At 35.4% G+C, this 12,738-nt stretch overlaps 1 protein-coding gene across 1 annotated transcript; it reads right to left on the minus strand.

The window, feature by feature from the left end:
• Window positions 1-328: 328 nt before the first annotated feature.
• On the minus strand, window positions 329-6,679 carry LOC136797531 (haloacid dehalogenase-like hydrolase domain-containing protein 2). The gene is made up of 5 exons (XM_067054112.1): window positions 6,518-6,679; window positions 2,155-2,448; window positions 1,711-1,927; window positions 1,053-1,116; window positions 329-500 (listed from the first exon to the last, which is right to left on the minus strand). Exons 1-5 carry the CDS (start codon window positions 6,607-6,609, stop codon window positions 397-399), a joined length of 771 nt encoding a protein of 256 aa, XP_066910213.1. The 5' UTR covers window positions 6,610-6,679; the 3' UTR covers window positions 329-396.
• Window positions 6,680-12,738: the final 6,059 nt, after the last annotated feature.

Raw genomic sequence — 12,738 nt, forward strand, 5'->3', positions numbered from 1 at the left:
ATTCTTTGAACAGATTGCCCGCTGGAAAATTGTATGTGTTTTTCCTTAAAATGTGCTCCTGGATTTTAAGAACAGATGTTTTAAAGGTGACCCCTGGATTTTACCTAGGTGTTTTGAGGAAAGTCTCTCCTAGATTTATCAATTAAATTTACTCTCCTGGAAAAAAAGAACAGATATTTCAAAAAATCTGCCGGCGGCTGCTCTTGATGATTTTGTGAATAATTTTAATATAATGCTTACATAGATTGATTTTTCTTATATTGTAGAAAATTTTGTTTAATTTAGATAAACTCGATTTTATTTTGTTTCGAAAACTGCAGCCAAAAGTATTAACTAAGATTATTGTAAATAATATCTATATGACAAGGAATTGGATAGCTTGGTTTTTATAAAATTTTACATCTTTTGATTTAATATAAATTCAACAGCTTCACTGAAATCCTCTGCAACGAAATGTGGCTTCTTTTCCGAACTGTCTTCATCGCCTGTTTGATATTTGCCTAAGAAAAAAAAATTAAATTGTTAATAATGATCTGAATTTGCAGTAAAACTTCTAATTGATAGACACTCTAAAAGGCGGTCACCTCTGATAAGTATCCCTATATTAAGGGCTTTAGACCTAATTTCAAAATCCAGTACACGTTTCCCCGATGATATCCGCCAATTAGAGGCTCCACCACAATACGTAAATTCTTAGAAGATTTTAGAACGCGTTTTACTAATTTTTAGAAAGAAAAGACTGAAGGTAAATGAAAGGTTGTGACACTTTTTGGAAAAGAATCTTGTGGTTGGTTAGAGGGTGCCTTCTGAAAAGTAATAGAGATCTTTTCATAAATTACCTCACGAACATCACTTGCCTCGTTTCGAAATTATTGCCAGGGTGACTTACTCCCAGCGGATTTTATTACTACTTTCTATTCATAAAAAAGTCATTTAATGTCTCAAGGGATATAATTACCATGGTGGTAATTGTTTGAATACGAGGCAAGTGGTGTTCGTGACGTAATTTATGAAAATGTCTATTGCTGGGGCCAGTCATCTTTGGTACCTACCTGTTTTAACAAGGATACCATGGATACCCATTCTTTGCGAACCTTCAATGTCGTCTTTTGCACACTTGATAAAATGAGTATGAGCATTTTAGATTGTAAGTCCTTATTTCTATATTTCAGGATTATAAATAGAATTCAAAAATGAAACGGGCAAACCAAATAATCGTATTGTTTTGGATAAAGAATCTGGTTACAGGATCGACAGGACTGGGTACCATAAGAAAAGGTTTTGGTCAAGTTTTTGTTGTAAGTATCATATTTCATTCTATAATTTACTCCTCGATGCACTTTCCGAATTGCTGACCCTACATATTACTAGTCATAAAACTGGAGAAATAGTTGAGGGTTTTTCGCTTTCACTAATCTAGTTTTCATAACAGATTTTATTGTTGTTCAAGCTACCAATCTACCTTAAAGGAAGAGATTTTGGCGGATTTAGCCAAAATCCGCCAAATTAAGTTTCTACCAAAATTTACTTTTTCCTCCATCCGCCAAATTAAATTCCCTCCGAATTTAATTTTCCCAGCCATCCGCCAAATTAAATTCGCTCTGAAAAAACTATTCGGTCATCCGCCAAATTAAATTCCCGCCAAAATTTCTTCCTTTAAGGTACTTGAAAAGATATTTCTGGAATAATTATTTGAATTTCCAAACATACATCACCAATCATGTAACTGACATCTGGATTCCCCAAAATATCCAGAGCTGATTGAAAGAAGTTTGGAGATGGTTTGCCAATGACTTTAGCCTCTTTACTGCAAGCATATTCTAAGGCTGATACGAAGGGTCCAGGGCCTAGTCGTAGGACTTCATCTTTAGCTGGATAATAACGTGCTTTGTGTGCTGCAATGATTTGACAACCATTTAAAACATGCCTGAAATAAAGAGAAACATTTAAAGATTTTAAAACCACTGTTAAAGGAAAGGTCCAAACTTCCAAACGGGTTTCCCTTACCTTAACTATATGATCAAGATCCTAGTTCTGGATCGATAATTCATTGTATAAGCCCATAAAAAAGATTTTTTTTCTGGCGAATCGTTTCAAGAACTGGGAATACTTTGTGGAGTCTACAACTCACAGCCTATCTAAAAAACGACTTACTGAAATGCTTTGTTCATTTCTTCATACGAGAACATTTCAGGAGCTAATCCAATCACCACACAGTTCGGATCCTCCTTCGGGAGGTCTTCAAAATCAAGCAAAGCATCTTTCGATAAGAGGCTGTACGGACGTAAACTATTCCGTGCTAAGTAATCATATGTAGCTGTGAGTGATGTGAAGATCTTTTCTTTGGGAATGTTTAAACCAAGCTTGTTGAGACGTGTATGTAAGCTGTTTTTCGATTCTTTGGTTGTGTTTGAGACAAACATGTATGGTAGTTGGGCATTGTTTAGCCTGTGAAGAAAAGAAAGGGAAAATATCCACTACAAAAAGAATGTCCAAACTGCTTTACGAATTTACGCAAATTTGTCTTGGTAGATTTTTTATGTCCATCTCTGTATTTCCTGATATAGTGATCATCAGTTCATTGACTTTTAATTAATTAGAATTTGTATGATTTTGTGTCTTTTTACTGCCAAATTATACATACTGGTTGTTGAAATACGCATTATTAGCGCTTCTTTAATGCCAGTTAACATTTTAAAAGTAATCATCTGACATGTTTTGAGTTCTGTTCAAGAAATTTTCCATTGGGACTTTTTGCGAACGACACCAAAATCCGCGGAATCTAATCCCTGCGAAAATTTATCCCATTAAAGAACATTCTCGGACAAAACTTTCCTCTTATCTGTGAGGTGTTTAGCCTATGTTTATCCTTGAGGAAGGGGATTCCTTTAAAGTGTTGATCATTTTATTGCATGACTTTTCTTTCATCTTTTACTGCTTCGAATTTTGACTGACTTCCAAGCAGCATAAGTATTTAGCAGGTAATAAAGTACACGCTTATTTTATAAGAATACACTTTATAAGAATGGCCAAAAAATTAAGAATATACTAAGAATGCCACCATCATGGAATTTGACAGCTGAAGCTAAGAATGCCATTTTTAGAGCATTTTCAATTATAAATTATCAATTACCCCCAAATAAGGCTCACTACTTTCACAAATTACCATTTAAGAGGCCCCCAGCGGCACCCCTAATCATGTCATCACGCAAAAAAATTTTCTCCATCACGCATCACGAAAATCGCTAAAATTTGTCATCACGCAAAAAATAGCGAAAAATAGCACAAAATCTTGATCATGCCATCACGCAAGAAAAAAGTCCCAATCACGCAAACCGCTGGGGGGGCTCATTTAATGCTTGAGACGCATGTACTAAATGTTAAATCTAGTCTGAATTAGGATCCTAACCTAAGAATCCTGTAACAATATTTTAGATAATCATATTAATGGATTTACACCCTTCTTATAAAAAAAAGCGTGTTACAACATCACCAGTGTTCGTATAAAATTTTTGTTGTTGTTTTGTTTATTGCAGGCCAAATAAAAGCATCAAACATTTTGTTTATAATGACAAAATTTTGCTGTGCGAAAACAATACATTAAATTCGAGAACAACTCTTGGTTTTATATTACTGTCTATTTTGATGCAGTGATCATTTTTTCCTCTACTAAGGAGAAAGTGACCGTTTTAAAACGTAACAAATTTTCCATGATGGTACATTTTTTTAGAGTTAAATCTCAAATAGACAATATCAAATGAAGAGATAAAGATTCGATTTGTATTAGATTTATTAGTGTTTAAGGTTGATAGTCTTCATGGAAAGGTATGGCAAAAGCTAATAGATCCAATGATAAAAGCCAGTTTGGAGAATCTGGAAATGACGCTTTTAAACGATTTACATTGGATAATCAAACTGGACAGAATGAACACCTTGACCAATTTAATACGGTGTTAAATACAAATGACAGAGTTGATTACAAAATCCAAAATGCAGGACTTCAATGGACAATCGAAAAATTGAAAGGTGAACATAAAATGCAAAACTTAAAATCTGAAGTTGCTCTTTTAAAAGCCCAAAATGAATTAAAGGACTTGAAAATTGAACATATGACTTTGCAGGATGAAAAATTAAAAGTAGTAAATGAAAATGTTGCTTTGAAAGAGAGATTGAGCCATCTTGAAGAAAAGGTGTTGAAAATTGAAAAAGAAAATGTCACATTGGTTGAGAAATTGAACAAAACTCAAATTGGTGATGATAAATTATCATCATGTGCTACTCCACCAAAAAATAATGTGAAGCAAGAGTCGCAACAGAGGAAGGTTTGGTTTTTCGACCGTAGATTCGACTCAGAAGAGGAAAACGAGCCAGTGAGAGATGATCCATTAAAAAGAAAAAGTGGGGAAGAAGAGTCTTCCAATAGGTTTATGAAATTAATTCATTTGGCCAATACAGGGTCCGGTTTCACATTAGAAATTTTCAAATGTCCAGGCTATGCTTCTTGGTATGCTGAAATGTTAGAAGGACTCAGATGTGGAGTTGATGTGTCATTATTCAGCTGTATCATGAACACTAGCAAAAACATTTTGATTATTAAGATTTTAAACACATGGTCTTTTCCATACAAAAAGCCAGTTATTGACATTCGACATTATGTAGGTCTTTATGATGGTCATGGCAGTGCGGATGAGTGGCGAGCGGAAAATTTGAAACTGAAACGACTGTTACATCCTCATGATAACACTGTACATAATGATTTAGTTCAAATCGACGAGTATAGATGGAAGGCGCCATTTATTGTCAACGAAAAACGATTTTTAGTATTTTTCATGAAATATTAAAATGAGTAAAATGAGAATTCTGTAAAAAAAAACGCCTTTTGATATTTTGACAAAGATTTCCTGATAAAATTCGAAAACCATCTTCATCCCCTTTCACCGTCAATCTCTAATTTAATACGTCCTCTATATTACGTATGTTTTATTTTGAAAGCTCTTCTTGATTATTTTCCTCTGAATATTAGTACAGGTACTTTTTATCGATCTTCATCTAATTTAGTGTGGAGTTTCCTCAACAAATTTCCTATAATTCTTTTGTAGTAGCAGATTCAAAATTAGTAAGGCTCCTGCTTCAAAATAATTATTTAATCGGTCGCACTAAATTAGAGGAATGGCGTTAAGTAATTTCACTAGTTAAAACCTTAAACATCGCCATGTCAATCGAGTTGGTGTTAGTTTAAATAGGAGTTGGGATGAAAAACATTTATTTCTAATATTTCAGAGTTACTTTGTTTACTACACCCCTGTCTCACAGCCCCGGTGGGACTTTTTTTCTTATCGGGGATTAAAATTCCTACTGAAATCCCAAAAGGGATAGAAATTCTATTGTTCCAAGGTTAAAAAATTCAGTGGGGATGGTTTTGGAATACAATTATTAAACATTAAATTTCAGTGGGCTGAAATTCTAGGGTATTTACTGCAAATGTTGGTAACAATGTTGGTTTCGTTCTTTGAAAAACACCTTATCACACCAGTTAGAGCCGCCACCTTTCCTTCTTCTCACTGAACTAGAGGTATGAACCAATCCTGAGTGGAAAAGTAACTACTAAGCTCAGCCACTTTAAATATACAAATCAATTCTCATATGAGGAATACAACACAACTGAATGGACGCAATTCAGAAGAATAAGTCCTGTTTTCTTTTCATTATCAGAGGCTCCCAAGGAAACTCTGATCACGATATCACGCAATTTTACTATTACTTTTCCCGAGTTGTCCTGACAGTTCCGGGGGGGGCATTCGATTTCGAAACGACGGTATGTGCCGCGCAAAATCTGCTTTTCAAAATCGTACCCTTACAGTGCAGTTCAATATGGCTGAAAAGGTACCCTTTCAGTGCATTTTCTCGTGATTTACCCAACCCTTATAGTGCACTATATTTCTTCTCGGCTGTAAATCTGCATAAAAGAAGAAGCTTGGGAAAATCCCACCCTTAAGCGCGGCACATGACGTAGGCCAGATCATACGAGTGCCCCCCCCCTCGGGCTGACAGTAGACTGGAGTCGTTTAGTTTATATTAATGCGTGTAAATATACATCAATCACATATAAGGCGTTATTATGATGATGATTATATTGTTACAGAATTTAGTTTGTATAAAATTGTTCCCTCCGTTACTTTTTGCTTTATTTCTACTATGTCTGAATTAGTTGTCTAGCTTGCTAGACTATCCTGAAAGGGGTTTTGTCGCGAAAAAAAATAACGCGCACATCGTGCGTTCACCATGTTTTCCCGCCAAAGTTTTATCGAGCGCCAAATCAACAAAATGTCACTTCCCTAAATTCTTTGATATTATAATTTTGTGGGAGGTTTTTTTAGTATCTCCCACTTTATTCGTTTGATTTCAGCAGTCAAACATTCGGGCCAGACCTTAAATAAATTTCGTTGAGCTAATCTATAATAAGTGTCAGACACTTATTAGTCAATATTCGTCTGTAACAAAAATAGAAAGGTCTTACTTTTGGATCGCTTCTTTGCTTTTTCCAATGAGTTTATCTCCTATATGGATTGTTCCACTCAAATCAATCAAAATACCAGTAGTCTTTGGCATTCCGACAATTCCGAGTGTTACATACGTGACTTTATATTCCTATATTTTTACGATCAAAAGAGACATAATGCTACAGTCATAAATCTGGTTTTTGGCTTATTTTTTATCGAATAGGCCCGCTGTAGTTGATGTTTCGTGTTTCGTGACCTCTCTTACGCGAAATCATAAGGGTCAAAATTGTTCATCTTCTTCATCATCTTCTTTATTTTTGATTTGACCTTTTGTCTATTGGATTGACGAAGGTCTTTTTAGTTTTTATTCATAACATAATCAGATAAGTCTTTTCTTATTTAATATTTGTCTTGAAGCACAATTTTAGCCAGGCAATGTCAATCGAACTGTTCAATTACCGAAAGGAACGATAGGTGCGATTCTGCGATTCTGCGTGTGGCCGCCAGCGCTACCTTCTTGGAAGTAGGCACTTCTGTATTAAAAATAGAGAGTGAAAGGCCTTTGTTAATTTCCTTTTTCTCTTTAGTGGATGGCCAGACGATGTCAATCGTGAATCGAACGAATCGAACGACGACCCTCGACATGGCCCGAGAATTCTCGAGCCAAAACTTTTATTGGAATTCGCGTAAAGCCCGAGTATTATGGCCCGAGCTGGCCCGAGAATTCGGGCCGTATTCGGGCCACGCACGGGCCACACTCGGGCCAATTTTTGAAAACATGATTTAAACAGGCGTGTAATTTCAGGACTGAATTTTTTTAACATTTTCTTTGAGAAAAACTTGGTTTCTCTTAATTATATTAAATATATGAATGTTAGAAATTCATATAAATATTAAATGTCTTATTTGGTATGAAAACATAGTTATAAATATAATTAGGTTTTTAAGGTTGAGAACGTGAATTTCTTTGTCTCTTCCATTTCCTTCAGTGCCTTGAGAGTGTTTATTGCTGTTTATCTTGTCCCTGCTCCTGCAATATATCGTCCAGGTACGTTAAAGCCTTGACTTGTAGATCTGGAGCCAGGGCCAGGGATTTGATTATTTCTAGGCCCACCTCATTCACTTTTGTTGTGGATGCACAGCACAGACTGTGGGCCAAGTACTGTTCCTTGCTTTACAATTTCTCGTACCTGTATTTCTTCTGTATCCCATACCTTCTGTATCCCCTACTTTGCATTATTCATTGAGTTTGTATATCAGGCTTACTTCTGCATCCCTCCCTCCACTGTCTCTGAGATCGATGAGGCAGCCCTTCAGCCATAGTCGATCAAAATATTTATATTTTATACGCATCTGCAAAGACAATGTATGTTTCCCTCTGCTTTCGGTTGGTTCGAAACGCAGGACACAGGACCCAGGAGGCAGGACACAGGACGCAGGACAGTGCTGACAGGTCAGCTTTAATTGATGTAAAAGACAAAGAAAATGTTTGAAAAACACTTGTAATTGTTAGAAATATCATTCTGAAGGTATTTTATTGGTCTAGAACCTTTTTAAATGTCAAAATCTATCCACATGCTTGCCACGTGCTTTTGCATTTTGTGCCGTGTATAACACGGACCTGTAATACTTGTATTATATATTACACATAAATCATGCATTTATAATAGCAGTTATCTTTTCACATTGGCATGTTACATAATATGTTATATACAAAATACATGTGTTAAAAATATTTATCTCATCTTTAAACCCTTTAAACAGCCCCTGACAGGAAAATAGCTATTTCACAATCACTTTATCATATCTCATTATATCTCCTGCATCACCTTGGGTATGATAACAAAAGTTGACTAAAATAGCGTCAAAGGTTTGTATTTTATTAATATATCAATATTTTTATTCCCTATCTCGTATTTTTGATGAAAATGACATCACTATTTTCATATCTCTAAAAATGCTCTCTTGGAGCATTTAATGTATTCAAAATATTTAAATCTATATCTACTTGCACCGTCAGCATCCTATTTAGCATGAAAAAATATTTTGTTGTAAACTGATGTACACACCTTGTATTTTGTGATAGCGTCATCATTTACATAATTTAAATGTCATTTTGTCAATATTTGGGATTGATGGCTTGTCATTTAAAAATCTTCTAAATAGCGTATTTTGTATAATTATATGGTATAATTTTCCATTGCGTATAATGTTTTTAGAAACATTTTATGAATTATATGTTACGAATGTGTTACAATTTTCCGGTCTGTAGTTTGTATGACCTGCGTCCTGTGTCCTGTCTCCTGCGTCCTGTGTCCTGTCTCCTGCGTCCTGTCTCCTGCGTTTCGAACCAACCGCTCTGCTTTGCGATTCGCTATATGGCTAGTACTGCCATAAGGTTGTCTAAGGTGCTCCTCCCCTGCTGTGCTCCATTCTGGTGTAGGTCAATCTCCATATCTCCAGTCATCCTTTCCAGCAGCACCTTTTCCCAGACTTATGAAGATTTCTCAGCTATTGTTCATTTTCAGTTTAGATCCTTTTTTGTGAATACTTTTTATTTTTGTTTGATTACTATAAACAGTATCATCGAACCGAGAAATTCTGGTAAAGTTCGATTGGGCAGTTCAAGTTATAGTCTGTTACCCCCCTGTGGACGACATGGATTTTCCATAACAATTTACTTTTGAAGATTTTTAGGATTTCTGCAATATTCAATATTTTTCATGGGAAAATCTTGGATTTTCCAATATATACTTGGCTCGCAAATGGAACAAATTTATATATGGATTTTCAGATACATATGACTAAATAATGAGGAAAAATTCTGGATTTTCCGAAACCTTTTTCAAATTTCTCAGGATTTCCAAGTGAAAAAAAAAATCCAAAAAACCCTGTGTCCACGACAAGGGGGGGGGGGGTAATGTTTTTTTTTGGAACTGCCCTTTAGGCCAGGCCCAATTGATTGTTTGGTTCGTGTCTTAGATACTTTGAAAAATGGGTCGGACGGTCAGTAGCTAAAATTGGAACCTTTTTTTCATTTTCCCACCAAAAACCTCAATCATTTTCTTCATGATGTTTTTTTTTGCCGTTACAGTCATAGTGGGCTTGAAAAGGGGGGGGGGGGTTGAGAATTTTGCTGAATCTAAAAAAAGGGGGCTTGTGAAAATTTCAAATAAAAGGGGTGGCTTGGACAAAAAGAGGAGGGTTAATTCTTTAAGGGGGGGGCTTGGAAGATTTGGCAATTTGCAAAGACTGTTTTTCATTCATTTTTAAATTTCTCATCAATTATTATATTTCCATTCATTTGAATGAAGCAAAAACTCTGTTTCTTCAACTCTTGATGCAGTATGTTGCTTTTTCAACCTTTGCAAGACAGCTGCCTTTGTAAAAGGTTTCATAAAAGGTCAAAAAAAGAGGGGGTTTGAACTTAAACCTGGGAAAAAGAGGGGGGGTTGAATAAAAAGAGGGGGTCAAGGAATTTTCATTTTTAAGAGGGGCGTTGAGCTAAAAGAGGGGGTTGTCATTTTTAAGGGGGGGAGCTTGATACCCCTCTGCCCACTATGTTGGTCTGTAATTTTCTGTCATCTGTAAAGAGCTTCCAATATGCAATGTTTTCTGTTTAGCCCTTTTACTAATGTATCTGGAAATGCATTACAGTAGCACTTAGTTTCCCATAAGGAGTATAACTGACGCAGCCCAATTTTGGGAAAACAATTAATTTGGGGGCAAATTCCAGCAAAAAAAAACGGCTAAAGAAAGGGATTTTTAGACTTTGTTGAAAACTGAATCATCATTTTTTCCTGATTTTTTGCATTAAAGTAGGGTACCATCATCGGTAGATGGTTGAAGCAGATTTTCACAAAAATATTTTCTCGGCTCAATAGTTGAATCTTTATCCATAAAAATCACTATTTTATTTATAAGTATGCATCAATGTTCTTAGCCAAACTACTCAATTTTTTGATGAGATATATTATTTTCCTTCCAATCCCCTCCCTTAAGACCACCCAAATGGGCACGGGGGGGGGGTCAATCAATGATGAAAACAAATGACAAATTTTAATAAATTGGCACTATTTGTGTTCCAAATGATTGTCACGCTCAAGTAGATATCAATATCTAGTTAAATGCATAATGAGGTAGGTCCATAAAAGTATCACTTGTTAAAAAGAAACTTAATTAATATAAACTATATAATATAAGTAGTTGAACTTTTTGAAACTTTCTTATTGAAACCCTTAACAATTTTGAGTCAAAGTATAAGTAAGTAAGTCTGCGACCGCAGTCGGAGGCGACCCGAAGGCTCCTCTTTCGATAGCTATCTACCCGAAGGTAGGGGAGGGCGCCACTCTTTCTCCCTGGATTTCTCCACTTACCCTTGATCCTTCTCTTAGTTGCTGAGCATCAAGCAGAGAGGCATCAAGTACCATTTTGGGAATCTTTGGTATGACCCGGCTGGGGGATGAACCCACAACCTTGCGAACCGTAGCCGGATGCTCTACCACTGTACTACGGTCAAAGTATACTGGCAGGCATTGATGGTAAATCAAACCAACATTGGTTTGGTTTTCTCAGGGGGGGGGGGTCAACATTTATAATACCAACCCATGGGTTGGTCTAAAAAGCAGGGTAGCCAATTGGGGTAGCCAATTGGGCTTGGTTGTGGGGTACCTAAATATTTTATAGACCAGAATAGAAATACCGAAAATGAATGTATAGAACCACATTTTACTGACCAGGGAGCATGAATCTGATTGATACTTAGATTGATCATGTATGATTCCAAAGATATAAACAAAGATATAAATTACCACGTGTTAATGCACCAGGAGTAAGAAATACTTTTTGTACCTATTATAAGCTGCCATATTTAAAAATTTTGAAAGGAATTAATTGTTTGAAACATCTAAACATGATTTGAATTAAACAATAGATTCAATAACAAAAGATTGTTAAGATATGACAAGATTAGAGATCATATGGCCCAAAGGCGATTCCAGAGCTATTATCATCGAATTACAGCTTCACGGAAATAACAATTAAAAACATAAATAAAATCTAAATCTAAAATATTAAAAACTGTTCCGTATATAATTTTTATTCGGGTCTGTAAAGTTTCAAACGAAGTAAGTAAGTAAGTAAGTAAGTAAATCATTTATTTGTCAACGAAAGCGAGTCTAGCGACCACACTCATAGACATAATGCTAAACTAAGGAGGTGGCCGCACGATACAATTACAACAACAAGTGAAAAAAATACTAAGTTTATAAAACGATCATACTAGGGTAATAAAGTGAAATAATTTTCGTTTTTTAATTTCGTTTTTAATAAAAACAGAAAAAAAAAAAAAAACAGATTTAAAAAAGAAGAGAATCAAAAGAATAAAAAGAAAAAGACAAGAAAAGAAAAGAAAGGAAAATGTTAAAATTTAAAATCAAACTCGAAAAAGAAAAAAAAAAACACAAATCAAGTGTACGACGAGAGGAAATATAATTTGCTCAAATCTTTAAGACGATCCAATGCTAGTGTAGACAAATCATCGAGAGAAACGAAATTTTGAAGTTCATTCCAAACCAAGATGGATTGGTATAGAATTGAATAGTTACCATAAGTCACTGTTTTTACTTCGGGTATTTTTAGAAGTCCAGACTTACAACGAATTACTTCATGACGGTCAGTATCATTAAGACGTTTGTATTCAAGAGTTTGTAAAAGAGGAAGAGGTAATTTTCGATTCAAAAGTTTGAAAAGAAAGAGGATATTAAGGTATTTGAAAAAATTTGAAGAAGTTTAAATTCTAAAAACAGAGGAAAAGTATGTGCACGAAAGTCAGAGAAAGACATGATTCTGAGAGCTTGTTTTTGAAGAATAAGAACTCGACGGGCGTGGATTGTTTGGCGTTGCCCCCAAATCTGGGCTGCATAAGAGGCGTGACATTGGAAAAGGGAAAAATATAATGATGCTAGTGTTTTCTTGTCGACATAATGCCGAAGTTTACTTAGAGCTCCATTAGCTCGCTTCAATTTATTGCAGACAAAATCAATGTGGTGTTTCCAGTTCAGATGTTCATCGATGTATACACCAAGATACTTTACAACCTTGCTGGGTCTAAGCCGATGTCCGTTGATTTTGATTTTCAAGTCATAATCGATCTTCTTTCGGACAGGACGAAACAACAAAAGCTCAGTTTTACTAGTGTTGAGAGAGATTTTATTTGCTTTAAGCCAATTCATAAGAA

Source organism: Clytia hemisphaerica, unplaced genomic scaffold (genome assembly GCF_902728285.1).
Source record: "Clytia hemisphaerica strain Z4C2 unplaced genomic scaffold, Clytia hemisphaerica genome assembly, whole genome shotgun sequence".
Taxonomy (NCBI): Eukaryota; Metazoa; Cnidaria; class Hydrozoa; order Leptothecata; family Clytiidae; genus Clytia; species Clytia hemisphaerica.